Source organism: Pleurodeles waltl, chromosome 6 (genome assembly GCF_031143425.1).
Source record: "Pleurodeles waltl isolate 20211129_DDA chromosome 6, aPleWal1.hap1.20221129, whole genome shotgun sequence".
NCBI lineage: Eukaryota > Metazoa > Chordata > Amphibia > Caudata > Salamandridae > Pleurodeles > Pleurodeles waltl.
Window position 1 is genome coordinate 584,993,578 of NC_090445.1, and position 15,695 is coordinate 585,009,272.

Below are 15,695 nucleotides of genomic sequence, written 5' to 3' on the forward strand. Positions count from 1 at the left end.
TCACAGCATGGCCTTCCTCTCATATACGATGCTATTGTTGTGTTGTCCATCTTTATAGTTTAATGCTGTAATCATTGCACCACACATGTTCAGTCATTCCTCCCGAGAACCGGTTGGTTGTCTTTGTTATGTACGGTATGGCAACATAATTAAGTTTAAATAAAAAACAAAAGACTTGCTTTGGGGGAACAGCAAACACTTTATTTCAAAAGCAGGCAGTAGAGAGAGCCCTGACTCACCAAAAAGTAACATGAATTTATTCCCATTCTGTTAGGGTTTAAAATATAGGACCAAAGAGAGAATTGAGACCCATACTCTCACCTCAGATTAATAAACAGATGGATCTGAAAAATAAAATCAGAATGCTTGTGGTGCACCAGATTAACTCCCAATTACATCAGAGAGACTGGATGTGTCCCTAGATTTACAAGGCACCTACTTTACCATTCCAATCACAAGCCTCAAGAGGTTTCTACAATTAGATGTAGGCAAGAACAATTTCTCCAGTATTGGATCTTTCCCCGTCGTCGAGATGGGTGTCCCCGGTAATTTAATAAAGCAGTATATATATCACTATCATAGGCTATAATGGCAATGAAAAGGTCAGTTTAATAGCCTATCCATGTCCTTTTTTTAAATTAATTTTTTCCTTTTTTTTTAAAAAAAAGGACCAAACTTGAACTATAACCAATCAGTCGACCGCACCCTCTAGAACACTCCCAACAGAGGCTGAGTCCTTCAGATTTTCTACTGCACGTTGTGTGAAGGGAGTCTCCCTGAGCTCTGCTCAGTTCTTCAGCTTTTACTTCTTTTGGATCATCAAAGATTATATTTCCTGTTTCATTTCTCTAAGTAAACAAGGTAAAGACTACATAAATATGTCTAACCTTTTCCTCAAAAACTCATGTTTTGAGAGATGAGGCTGTTACTGGCTGGGATTATAAAATCTTAAATCCCTCACTATTAATGAGGACAGTGAGGATTCCTTCACCTCACATTAGGAGTCACAGGCAGACGTTGCGCCAGGCTCTCCAGAAGGCACACACAAAAGCCATAAAAAGACTTACCATGAGTCTTCATAAGGCACTTCTCACAGAGAGAAAGAAAAAAAGTGGAAAAAGACCCTCAACTCCCCCTTCAACTCTGACAATACATCAGAGAAACCCTCCTAACCTTACAATGGGGCATCTGAAAACAGCCTGTAAAATCGCCATTCACAGGAATTACTTTAAGGTGGTTGACAATGTTGACTATTATTACCACGTCTATGAAGGGCCTCGTCTATGATGGCATCTTCTACAGATGGCTTCATCTACGATGGTCATCTATGACTGCCTCACCTATGACGGTCGTCTACGACGGTCATCTACAGTCATCTACATTGGTCTATGATGGCCTCATCTATGAAGGGCCTCATCTACGGTGGTCTCACCTATGATGGTCATGTACTATCGCTTACGAGGGCCTCATCTACGATGTACGCCTACGACAGCCTCCTCTACGACAGTCATCCACAACAGCCTCATCTATGACGGTTGTCTATGACATCCTCATCTATGACGGTAATCTATAACATCCTCATTTATGATGGTTCTGTGTGACAGCCTAATCTATGATGGCAGTATCATCTACGACGGTCGTCTATGACGGTCATAGACGATGGCCTCTTCTATGATAGTCATCTGTGACAGTCTCATTTACGATGTTCATCTGCGACAGCCTCTTCTGATGGTTGTCTACTACTACGGCCTCGCCTACATTGACCTAGTCTACGGAACCACATCTACGATGGCCTTGTCCCTGTATGCTTTGTCAACGTCGGCCTTGTCTATGACTGCATCCTCTACAAAGGCCTAGTCTGTGACTGAGGCCTCGTCAACAACAAACATTGTCTGCATGAGCCTAGTCTCTTACATCTGCCTCGTCGAACTTGATCACAATCGAAAACATGTAATTGTCAACAAGAGCAAAAAACACATAATCCAGAATAATTTAGTGTCAAGCATTGAGGTACCAATATAAGCATGTCTTCAACAGTCAATAAATTGAGGAGCAATATATGGAGCAATTACACCACTCCAACTCCAACTGCAGAGAATGGGTCAGGTCCATGTATCTCATACTAGAGCTTCAGAGCATATTACAGCCGCAACTGGTGGATTTCCCCACCAGATTTATTTTGGGTTTTCCATACCCTTCGGAGCGAGCGGCCAAACACTTCCAGTTTCCTATAGCAAGCAAGAAATTAGTTTGTTTTTTCTTCATAAATTTAAATTGGAAAGCTGTAAAACCTATTCCAATTGCTCAAATATCCAGGAGGAATTACCATCATGGAAAACCCTATCATTCATAATTCCTCCTAACCACCAAGGACGAGTTCTCATTTAGGTCCAGACTACTGTACGGGCTGCCAATTCACTGGTAATACGGGCAGGTATAGCCACCAGATGTGGTCAGGCATGGCCACGTAAATAAAATGTTTGCCGGGAGATGAAAAAAAAAAATGAACAACGCTGCGGTAGCGGAGTGAGATGTCAGCATAGTTTGTGCGATAGATAATGCTTCAATAGTATTCCCACAACTGGCAGGGTCAGTTGTCCTTTGGATATTATGGATCAAGGCCACAACATTTAAAAAATTTGAGGTACAAATATATCTAATATTTTATAGCACCATGACGACGCTCTATATGCTTGTTGACGACTACTTGGAAGCACTCAACGGTGACTCTTGACACTGCATGATCTTTTGAAGCATTACAATTTTGAATGAAACAATCCTTAGAGGGACCCAAAAAAGACAATTATCAATTGATAAGTATCTGACTTAGCAACCCTCTCAGTAGCACTTAGGCTAGCTTACCTACAGTGACAAAGTTCTGGTGCTGATTACACCATCCAGTGGGAAAAACCATTCCAAAAATGTCATCTTTGGTAGAAAATAGCAACGGACAAATAAGTGCTGGATCTCATCACATATAGATATGTTGCAGTTCACCCAGATTCCGCCATCTACCTTCGGAAGGAAGTGCTAGCTAGTCTGACCAAAGGGTCTATAGAGAGAAACCCACATTCTCAGCAAGAAAGAGGCTTCTATTCTTGGTTTTGCCTCATAAACCAGAAAACAACATAGTGTCCATCCAGCATACACCTCCAGAAATTAACAAGTATTTCCGGAAACAACTCTTTTATATGGTCCCCTTAAGCACAGGATATATATTTTTGTTTTTGCATTCCCACTCATCATAGTTCTTCCATTTGGCTTCAGATCAGCTTTTTTCAGGAAGGGTTTTCCCCAGCTTCGAGAACTCGTTGATAAAAGCACCAATGGCATTTCAAGCATCCAAGGCCACAGAGGCTTGCCTAAAGTTGTTTCACAGGCTGTCTCCTTGTGAATTATCAGAGATAATCAACTCCTCCATCAAAGATGATACTTTCTGTTCACTTAGCTTTTGGGCGTCAGGTCCTCAGCGATCACTAGGGATCTGAAAATGCCTGAAAATATATGCCTTACAGGCGCAGCTGCAAAAACAATAGATTCAATCAAACAAATAATTTGAGGGCCTGATGAATTTTCACATAGGTGATGGACGCTCTAGTCTGGTAGTCTTAGACTACAAATACTTCCCTGGAAATCTGGGCCAGTCATCTACAGAACCTCTAATTCGAGGAAAGTGGTCTCTGCTCCAGAAGAGCATACAGATCACTCACCTAGATCTCAAAGCCAGCTGTTCAATCTCCAAAGTTTCTTCTCAATGTAGCAGAGTCTCCGGACAGTACTACCAGCATGCAATACGTGAATAAACGAAGCAGCACAAGATCCATGGCACTGTCTAAGGAAGACCAGGAAATTTGGTGTCAGCTAATGACACACAGGATAACTCTTCGGGCTGAACATAATCCCTGGACTAGAAATCCCATAGCAGACATGCTAAAGAAAACTGGAAACAGCCTCCAAGAAGGAGAGTTTGATCATTCGGCTCAAAGCATGATCTTCTTGTTCTGGGCAAACTGGCTCTACCTCCCTTTGCAACAAATGAAACCGGCAATTGCCAGTTCTGTGCAAGTTGGCATCCACATCCAGGATCTTGGTAGAATGCCTTTTGACAGATGCTCCAGGATCTATATCTACCTTTTCCCCAATACCTTTAATACCAAAGATTTTCACCAAGAGGAAAGCAAAGCAGTGTTCTCTTGTCCTGATAGCCCCCAGGTTCAGCATTGGTTCACTGAGTTTCTCCTGCTATCAGAATACAACCACATTCACCTACCAACATTCTGTAAACCTTTGATGATAAACTAAGGCCTGGCGGTTCATCCTGACCTGACTTCTCTCCTCTTAGGCGCATAGCTCCTAAATTCCATCAATCCAAAGATCTTCGTATTCCTCAGGACTGCACATGTATGCTCTCCAAGTCAAGGAGGAAGCCATGATAAGGACACCTAAACATTAATGTGAAAGCTTCTGCCTTTGGCGCCAGAAAATCAAACCTACATCCTCTACTAGCATAATCGGACAAATAACTACCCTATCTCCTATCACTAGCTCAGTCACAGTTGGTGCATGTGTCTGTTAAGGTACACCTTACAGCATTATCAAGATATGGTTGTTCATCACATTTTTACTTTCTACTCTTGCAGAATCATCAAACAATTCATAAAAGATTTATTCAGTGCTTTCCTACAGAAAGGGCTGCTTCCTCGGACTGGCACTTGAACATACTTCTATTTCAACTCATGAAGAGTTATTGAACCCATTCTCCGAGCACACCTCATTTCTCGCATGGAAGGTCGTCTTGTTACTGGCGCTCACCTCGAAAAGTAGGTTAGAGAAGATGCAGGCTTTATCAACACAAGAGTCTTCTTGCATCTTACAGGCAATTTAGTTCTTCTCTGAACCAATCCACAGACTTATTCCCAAGGTTCCTTCAGATTTTGCCTCAATAAGCATATAATATTTCAGACGTTTCTCCTGAATTCAACATCACCAGAGGAGAGGTCTATTCATACTCTAGTTATCAAGTGATATCTAAAATTTCTACTTACATTGCACTAAAGAACTCATGTGAACTGACCAACTGTTGGACTCAGATAGTCACACTCGTAAGGGTGCTCCAGTCACAATGGCAACCATCACTGAATGAATTTCAGCTGCAATCTAGTTCTACCACTCAGACTAGCAATCCCCTCACAGAGAAAAGTAGGGTGCATTCAACTTGGGCAGTTCCAATTCAACTACTTTGTTTGTGTAAGTACCTCTGAAGGAGATGTATTGTGATGCAACTTGGAAAAGTGTGCATATTATTCATGCATCATTATTACCTGGAATCGGCGCAGCGCAATCATACAGCAGTTGGATTGGTTTTACTATACCACTTCCTCTTTTGGTTTCATGTGTTTATGTATTCATGCAGATTTTAATGTAGGATGTGTATATATGTATATAATATGTATGAATGTATTATATTTCCTATTAACGTTATCCACTATTTGCGCTAATACTATAAGATATACAAATACAGTAACTGCTTGCTATTCTGATTTAAGCATGTGACTCTATGAAAGATGCAATACTGGAGAAAAAAATAAGTTACTTACCTGTAACTGCAGTTCTCCAGTATTGGTATCTTTCATAGATTCACATGCGACCCACCCACCCACATCCCCAGAGAGGCTCCCCTTATAGCTCAGGATTATCTATTCCCACTTGTCCTTGAGAATCTGAGGGACTCAGCCTCTGTTGGGAGTGTTCTAGAGGGTGCTGTCACCTGATTGGTTATAGTTCAAGTTTGGTACTTTTTCAAAAAAGGACATGGATAGGCTATTAAACTGACCTTTTCATTGCCATTATAGTCTATGCTAGTGATATATATACTGCTTTATTAAATTACCGGGGACACCCATCTCGACGACGGGGAATGATTCAAGCATGTGAATCTATGAAAGTGTAGTGTGTGCAGAATCGCTGAGAGAGTAAGAATACAGTAGAGGTAAGTAAATTACCCCACCCCAGAGCCCAGAAAAGCAGGAGTAAAGTACTGCAATTTTCCTTAGGACACATTACACCTCGTGATTGGGATTTTGCAGTAACCAACCAAGTCTGCAAACAACAACTGCTGGATTCCTAGACCTGAAGACCTGCAAAAGAAGGAGACCAAGTCCAGAAGTCAGAAGACTGGAGAACTGCAGTTACAGGTAAGTAACTTATTTTCTTCTATTTCAAGTTTTTTTTTTCCTTTGGCCTGGAGTTGGGACCTCACAGTTTCTCAGAGCGTATAGCAGTGGAAGTGACTATCCACAAATAAACTAAATTGTGGACACAAACAACAAAAATGTCCAAACTTTGCCTATTAACCAGATCCCATTAAGAATGACCTTTGAATAGAATAGTCAGGGAAATGTCTCTATGCTTTATCCCCGTTATGAAGATACTAACTACAGTCATCATCTGTACCATTGCAAGACAAAATGATACTTGTAGCCTTGGAATGGCCGTGTCAGTGGTGGTTAAGGATCTCTCACACCAGTTTGGCTTCTGAATTTTTGCAATATAGACATCAAACGTGTCAACAAAAATGTATGGACATTTTGAAATTTTCTATGACCGCTCTCAATGCCAAGATATGGTGCTTTCGTACATTTTGCATCTTGTAAGGTTTGTGCTTTGAATTACATCAATAAAGGTACTAATTGCAGTGATCACCGCATATAAGTAATCTCCTTCACAAACCTCTTCGTTTAAGGTGCCTGAATTGAAAATTGTTTAGGGGTTATTAGTAAGGTATTTCTTCTGATTACAATTCCTCTTTTAGCTTAGGATTTGAATATTGTGCTTTCAAAATTAAGGGATCCACTATTTGAACCAATACACAGGACAGCACTACAGCATTTAGCATGGAATGGTCCTATCCCTTCGGTTTACAGTGTAAGTGAAATTAAGTCTGTGTTCACAAGAGCCATACATGTGTTTTATGGGGAACAGGTTGGTAATGAGAACCCATCCGAGTTTCCTACCAACAGTACTATTTGATTTCCATGTAAATCTAGCAGTCTCTTTACCAACCTTTTTCCCAAACCCTTCCACTCCAGCAAAAAGGACTATTTACTTAGGACAGTCACGATTCTAAAATTCTGTCTGGAAAGGACAACAGATGAGACAATCTGGCCAATGATGGTCCTGTAAGGAAAGGCTTGGCTGTAAAAGAAACAATCGATTGGCTACTTTCTTGTGTTATCAGCCAACAAATCAGCTCCTTTCCTGGAAAACCTAAGGCACATTCAACCTGGGAAAAGCCTGCCACTTTAGCTCTGTTAAGAAATGCCCTTATTTCAGGAGTATATAAAGCTGCTGACTGCCAATCCACTGATAATTTACAAACACTATTTTTTGGGCTTTGGACTCTAGGACGAATGCTCAAATAGATCAGGCCTATTTAAGGAATTTGTTTGGGTGAGAAGTGCTGTTTCTTATTCACAGTTTCTAATGGGATGGGCTTGTTACTCTGTTTACTGCTCATATTTATTCATGAGGACCACCTGGAAGAGGAAGAAATGTTACCTGTAATCCTAGTTCTCTTCAAAGAGAACCCTCATCAAATTCATTAGCACTTCTTCCACCTCCCTGAACAATACAGAGTACATCATTTTGTCCATGTAACCAGCTTCCTCTTCAGTCTGTAAAAAGTGAAATGAGCTGAGAGGCATGATGGGACACAGCCGGAGGGGTGAGGCCATTAAAAGCACAGTGATATATATATATATATATATATATATATATATATATATATATATATATATTTTTTTTTTTTGCTTTCATGCATAGTACAGCCTTTCTGCTAACATTGCTCTCCATTTCCTTTCTTTTTCCTCAAACAAAAAAGTTAAGCAAATTTTTTTTCTGTCACTTTTGTTGATATAGTGACTATTTAGATTAATTGGATGCCTTTTCTAAAATAAATGAAATTTTAAAATTTTTAGCCTGTAATAGGCTGCAAGGACATTTGATTTTTCTACTGGAAAGCTTTGCACCAATGCACATGTGTACCTTTGTATACACCTTTTTAGGAAAGTACTCTGGGATCCTGCACATTGGCAGGACAATTCATCGCTCATGATTTTGATGAGAATTCTCCTAGAACAGAACTAAAATTACAAGTAGGTAACTGTTCTTTAAGCATGAGAGTGAGTCTGCTCCTCCTTTTAAATATCCAATATTTTTGTGCAGCTATTCTAACCACTTGGAAGTGATACATAATGAAAAGAAGAAGGGTAATAGAGTGGTTGTACATGTGTTCTAGATTGGGGTGAATGGGTAACTAACTGCTGTCACCTCAAAGTTAATTGCAGTTTCTGTTGTTTCATCATATACAGACCAAAGGATCATGTCTTTTCTGGAGAGTTGTCTCTCACCTCCGAACCAAAAAACTGTTCAGAATCCTGCTGGGGGCCTTGCTTTGATTCACGAGGAGCTGAAAGACGTTGGCCGTCACTTTACTGCGGTGATTCACCATAACCGGTTGGTTTTTGGGCCTTACTACTCAAGAATTCTAAAGAAACTGCTTCTGCCCGAGATGGAGTCTGAGATGGGGATAGATTCCCGCTAGAACTTGCTTGGATGGGATCTACCACATGGTTTTCCTTCCTAACCCACAAGGACAACACCTTTCTGATGTGCCCTGTGGCTGGGGACATTAAAGACTTTCATCAGTTTAGTGGCATTGTCAGTATTTATACAGGCCACAGAGCGATATCTTCTCACCAGTCCTTGTGCCAGTGTTTCAAGACTTTGCTAGTCAATTTTGACATTTTGTATCTCTTTTTTTAAGTGAAATTACTTAGTGGGAATTGCTTTTGGCTCAAAATGGGAGAGTCCTTTTTTGTAACTGCTGATTTATTTCTGTAGTCTTGTTTACTTGAACATTTTTAAACCTTTATAAATATTCTAAATATCCCCATAACTGTTCGAATTTGTGGTCATCATGCACAATTCAAAATTTTATGTAGGATGCTTTGTCGCTGTATTTTTGTGACCTCATTTACTGGTTTGAGGTGGAAGGCCTTTTTTCCATGTTTATCGCTTTATAGTATGGAGGGATGCAAAGATGCAAGTACAGCAGCTGTATGGTCTGGCGTGATACAAGATGTAACAGACAACTATGTATTATGACTATACAATGGCAATATGGTCCTAAAGTGACATAACTACTAATGGTGACCTAAGTGGTCTGTAAATGCCCCTGGAACCATCACCATTCCCTCCCCTAGGCGTTTCCCCAAAGGTGGTTGTATAGGTCAAATATGTATTGTTTTCTGTTATATGCATAATTCACTGGAATAACCAGCGCATAATTGAGGTCATTGTGAGTTTTTAGTTATGAACACACTTGGTTAAAACACACTACCCAAACCTCTGAATACCTCCATTGTCCACTGACATCCTGTTTTCCCTTCTGTCCATTATTCTAATAACCATGCCTGCTTCTCAGTCGGGCTTGTCCTGGAGAACAAAAACTAGATTAAATGTTAAATTTACCTTAATCACAATGAGATCATTTCACTGCCATGTCTAATAAAAATGTCTGAGGACTCATGAGAGTGCCTTGCTCATTTGCCTCTTCATGGTTTTAACCGTTCCTTTTCAGAGTTTCCTATATTTTGCTTAGCACCAGGAAGCAAATACAAACATAGGGCAAATATGAGACTGCTGTAACATCACATTGTGAGGAGCTCTTCAAGTTCCAGGTTTTGACTTTTGCAAAATCATTGTGGGGACACGTTTTGTGCTGCATTTTAGAGGATTGTTCTGCTTATTATTTCAATATCTAGGGCATATCTGTACATTTAGACTCCAATCCGGAGTTTCTCCCTGGGCCCTGACCAGATTTTCAAAACAAATTTGATCAACTGTGCAATAGACATGTCACTCCCTAAAACCACAGGGTTTAAACTGTGCAGGGCTTGTGGTGCCTGGGGTTGACTTATGACTCCAAGACCTGCAGCAATTGCCCTCAGATGAACCTCAAAGCCAAACTCTATGTTGCCAGACATAAGAAGGTTCTGCCGCGTGACCATTCGAAGTAATAACAACGGTTCCTTTCCTGCTTCCGAAGTTGGTCCCACGGCACGTCGTTGTCACTGTTGAAGCCTTTGGGAACGTCAAAGAAAACACTCTAAGCAGGAAATGGCCCCTTCTGCATTGTAAGCTTTTCATTGGTAGTCCTAAATGCTGAATAATTCCCTGCTGCCTGCATGGACCTCGGAACACCTTTGAAAATATAGCCTTTTATGACATCTTTGACAGCCTAACATTGGATTTTCATTAGAAATTAACTTGGCTTTAGAACATTCTACAAAGTTTATTCCATTAAATACTATATTTTCAAAGGTGTTCGGGTGTCCTTTCAGGCAGAAGATTCCTACAATGCAGAACTAGGACCCACAGGTATGTAACCTCTCCTTCCTGCTACATTCACGTTTCTGGGAGGGCTCCAGGGCATCAGCATGTATCTCGGTCTCACTCCCATCACCTGTAGAGCTGATTCTGGGACTGGTCCAGATGCACTCTGATTTTCCAGGACAACCGGTGACCTCATAGCAAGTAGATGCCTTCAGGGAGGATGCGCTGCATATTTTTGCCACTTTACTGGATCCCTCTGGAACACCTTCAGATCCCAAGAATCCATAGGAGCCTTCAAGTTGGACTTCCTCTGGTAGGTCCGCCCTCGGTGCATCCTGCGCCCCTTGGACCCGTTTCAGAGTCAGTACAGACTCTGGGGCCTGCTCCAGTTCCGGTGCCATCCCCTGTGCCGATCCCGCTGCATTGAAGTTAATGCCAGATGAAGATTTACAGCCTATTTTTCTATCTGACTCCGTGCCTGGAAACCTACCTGATTCTGATATTTTGCCCTTACCACAAGGTAGGGCCCAGATTTTACATAACTTATTTGTTATGTGTAGGGAAGTGCCCTCTTTCTTGGCATGGTTACCCCCATTTTCTGCCTGTTGTCAGTATGTTTGACTGTGTCTACTGGGTTCCTGCTAACAAGGATCCCAGTAATTTTGCTCTCTCCTCTAAATGACACCTTTTTTTCTTCCCACAATTGGCATACTGCTTCTGCCATGGAAGTCCCTAGTATATGGTACCTAGGGCACTTGGGATTCCAGTGGATCCCTATGGGCTGCAACATTTATTCTGCCACCCATAGGGAGCCCATGCAAAGGGTTCAGCAGGCCTGCCATTGCAGTCTGCGTGAACTGGGTGCACGCACCCGGTTTTACTACAGGTCACTGCACTAGGTCACTGTAAGTCCCCCCCTATGGTAGGCACTCTCAGCCCAACAGGCAGGGTGCAGGTACCTGTGTGTGTGAGGGCACCCCTGCACTAGCAAAGGGGCCCCCATGAACTTCAGCACCATTTTTCTGGACTTCGTGAGTGGGGGGGATGCCATTTTATATATGTACTGGACATAGGTCACTACCTTGTCCAGCTACTAATGGTAACTCCGAACCTGGGCATGTTTGGTATCAAACATTTCTGAATCATACCCCAATACTATTGCAGATATTGGAAGTATGATTCCACGCACTCTGGGGGCTCCTTAGAGCCAGTCTTACAGGGTGCTGCTGCCACCCCTCAGACAGTTTTCTGCCCTCCTGCTGCTTAATCTGATCAAGCCCAGGAAGGCAGAACAAAGGATTTCCTTTGGGAGAGGGAGGTAACACCCTCTCCCTTTGGAAATAGTTGTGACTGGTTTGGGAAGTGTAGCCTTCAAAAAGGGCTCATTTGGTGCCATCCATGCATAAACCAGTCCACACCGGTTCAGGGACCTCCAGTCTCTGCTCTGACGCAAAACTGGACAATGGGAAGGGGAGGGTCCCTGGGTTCTGCCATCTTGATTCTAAGGTTGGCAGGAAACCCTGGGAGCATCTGAGTGGCCATGCCAGGCAGGTGACATCAGAGCCCTCTCCTGATAGGTGCTTACCTGGTTAGGTCACCAAATCCCCCTTTCAGGGCTATTTATGGTCTCTCTTGGGTGGGTCCTCAGATTCGGCTTGCAAGATTCCAGCAGGACTCCTCTGCAACCTTTACTTCGACCTCTGGCCTCCAGGAATCTACAAAGCTGCAGATCCACAAGGAAGACTCCTCTGCAACATTTTTTCCAGAGTTCCTGCCAGTTTTGCAACAGTTTCCTCACTGTGCATCCTCAGAAGACTGCAACTTTTCATCCTGCACAAGATGAAGATGAAGAAGAAGGAATCTCCCTTGGAGTGAAGGAGTCACTTCCCTGCAACCGAAGGCACCTACAACAAGTGACTACCGGCTGTGTGGTTCCCCTCTCCTGCTGAGCTGCATGGATCCTGCATCACAGGTGGTGGTCTGGAGTAGTCCTCTTGGTCCTCTCTGCCAGCTGTCCAACTTTGGTGGAGGTAAGCCTTTGCCTTCCCACACAGGACAGTACCCCCATGCACCACTTCTCTTGCTGCTTCCGTGGCTTGTTTGTGTCTCCTCCAAGGGATCTTCAGGTGACATACAGCTCCAGTACCCAGCACTCCTTCTGGAAAATACCAGCCACTTGCATGGTTCTCCTGCGGTGTGGGATCCACTTTTGTAGTGCTGGGTGGGCTTCTTCTGTGGCTTCTGTGTCCCCGTCCTGTGGGACTTCTGTGGGTGCTGTGTCTGCTCATGTGGACTCTGCGATGCTGTGGGTCTCCTGTGACTCCTCCTCCTGTGTTGAATCCTCCTGGGCCTTGCTGTAACCTCACCACCACTGTTTTTTTCTTGCAGTCTTCTCTGGGTGCCTTCTTTTCCTCCTTTGAAAATCCAGTGATTTACCCCTGCTACTTACCTTTGTGGTTTTCTAATACCCCCAGCTTCCCTCTACACATTTTACTTACCTAGGTGGGGGTACCTTGTTCGCATTCCATGTTTTTTTTTTTTTTTTTTTAGTATATGGTTTGTGCTCCCCCTAGGATCACTATTGGTTATTACTGTTTGCACTGTTTTCTAACCTTTCCTATGCCTGTTTCTGATTGCTAGTGTATTACTTACCTCCTAAGGGTGTGTCACCTGTCAAGTGATTTGTGATAATCTGTGCCAAAAAGTACCTTTAATTATGTGCCACTGAGTGTTTTCTTTCATGTGTGTAAGTGTTGTGTGACTACAGTGGTATTGCATGAACTATGCATGTCTCCTAGATAAGCATTTGGCTGCTCATCCACAGCTACCTCTAGAGAGCCTGACTTCTAGACACTGCCTACACTTCACTAAGCGGGTTACCTGGATCTGGTATATGGTATAAGTACCTTGGGTAGCCACCACACACCAGGCGAGCTTCCTACAGTATGGATACTGACAACAACTATGAAGAAGGGGATGATTATGTTCCCTAATATGATCAGGACAACTGGTATGAGGGTGCCAGTGGGCTTGACACTTTGCCTGATGCTGGACTCTCCACCAGGTCCTGCCACAGAGAAAAGCACCCTTTTCGCTGTCATGATGTGAAGTGTCTTTCCACCTCTCCTCTCAAGATTGAGTCCAGAAAAATTGAAATGTTTGGCAAAAGAATAATCTCCTCCATGAGCCATTCTTTAAAATCAGTAAGTTCCAGCAGTCTCCTCTGCCCTCTGGGACACTGCTTCAGTTTTACCAACTGTTATCAAGGTATCCCTTGCTTAGGTTATTCAGGATGGCTGCAATGTTGTTAAATCCATGATACGATCAGGACTGAACACGACTGACTGCTTAGGGCATGCCATGGGTACCTGTGTAGCCCTACAGCTACAATGGCTTCTCTGGAAATGCCCATGCCTCTTTAATGGACATGCCCTTTGACGGATCTCACCTTTTTGGTGACAAAACAGACTCGGCCTTCAAACATTTCAACCAGAGCCACAGCATGCCTCTTAGGCCTTTCTGCCCCGACAAGGCAATTCCACCAACAATTTCGCTCTAATCATGGCTACTGTAGAGGTTTTTCCATCAACCCCAGACTCCTCCTCCAGCCTAAACAGGCTTTTTTGCTGTTTTGTGACAAAAGCTGCTGCTCTCAAAGACACAGAGGACAGCAGGGGCAGAGTGTTGCTCAGTTTCTTGCAAAAGTGAGTAGCCACTATAGGATGTCCTTACCAGCACACAGCCACCCTGGTGGAGGCAGGATCTGATATTTCCTCCAAGGTTGACATGCCATTACGAAAGACAAGTAGGTCCTCTAAATTGTCCATCGCAGCTATCCTCTCCCATTCCTTTCTACCCCTCCGCCCCCTGCAACTCGGGGCAGCTGATGGAGGACCATCTGTCCATATTAAGGCAGGAAATGAAGGTCCTTTTGGTCAAAGAGGCCATAGAGAGGATTCCGGTCTCTGAAGTAAGAACCTGGTGTTACTTCCTTTACTTCTCTGTGCTGAAGGAGATGGAGTCCTTTGTCTTATTTTAGATCTTCGCCCTCTAAGCATCTTCCTCCGAAAGGACAAATTCAAGATGCTAACACTAGCCTAAGTCCTGTCTGCCGTGGACCTTGGAGACTGGTTGGTAGCATTGGACCTGCAGGCCGCCTATTGTTACATCCAGTTGTGCAGGCTCCAGATGCTGCTTGTAGGAAGCTGGCTCTGTTTATACTATATCAAAATAAGATATAGCGAGCACAGAGTCCAGGTGTTCCCCAGAGGCTTAACAGAGGCTAAAGTAGATAATACTAATGCTCTCTTTTGTGGAAGTGTGGTCGAGCAGTTAGGCTTATCTGAGGGTAGTGCAAAGCATTTGTTGTACACACACAGACAATAGAAGAAGCACATACTCAATGACTTAACTCTAGACCAATGGTTTTATCTATCAAAATATATTTTCCTAATTTATTTTTAGAACCACCAGATTAAAGTTGCAGGTAAGTACTTCAATGGATTCTTATTTCACACATTTATCAACAGTACTTTGTTTGCAATCAATGAGTTATACAGTTCTTGAAATGCTGGCAATAATCTGTTTTAAAAATGGACACAGTGTTTTTTTTTTAGAAACAGTTCCTGAAAAGGGGGGGGGGGAAGTTAGATTGTTTTACTGGTAAGTACATCACTTACAGTTCCAGTCTCTGGGGGTTAGGAAGTCCACAGGATGGGGTTCAAGTTAACCCCAAACACACACCACCAGCAACACGCTGCCGGCGGCCGGATGCAGAGGTCAAAGTGTAGGCAAAATCAACATGGGGTCCTATGGAGACTGTGAGCATTCGGTTTCAGATCTGCAGACCTGGGGGGGTTTAGAGGAGCACTGGAGGGGGTGGGGGGGCTCAAGTAGGTACCAAACATACACCCTCAGCGGCACTGGGGTGGCTGGGTGCAAGGTGCAAACAAGATGTCGGGGCTCCAATGATTCTCTATGAGGGGACATCGGGGTCACTCAGTGGCTACAGGCGAGGTCCGGGGGGGAGGGGGATGTCTCAGGCACACCACCGGTTAGAGAGGGAGAAGCGCCGCCTGCTGAACGTGGCTGCACTGGGTGTTGGTTTTTCCAAGGCCTGAGGGTTGCGGGTGCAGTGGGTCCTTTGGCGTTCGATATCTTCATCTGGAGCTTTCGCAGTCAGGAGGGTCCTCGGGATTCCCTCTGCAGGCGTTGTCGTGGAGAGGTCAACCCAGGTTGGGCACTTGCCCGGAATCGCCTAGGGATCCTCTCTAGCTAGTTAGGCCAGGCCGTGGGCATCG

The 15,695-nt window shown here is 43.4% G+C and overlaps 1 protein-coding gene across 2 annotated transcripts in view; it reads left to right on the top strand.

Moving 5' to 3' along the window:
* TCP11 (t-complex 11) overlaps positions 1-9,591 on the top strand; it is a 143,664-nt gene extending 134,073 nt beyond the window's left edge. For both annotated transcript variants that reach the window (XM_069238812.1, XM_069238813.1), the window contains exon 10: positions 8,370-9,591. In XM_069238812.1, the coding sequence (XP_069094913.1) occupies positions 8,370-8,602 (233 nt within the window). In that variant the 3' untranslated portion in view covers positions 8,603-9,591. The remainder of the gene's footprint in view (positions 1-8,369) is intronic.
* Positions 9,592-15,695: the final 6,104 nt, after the last annotated feature.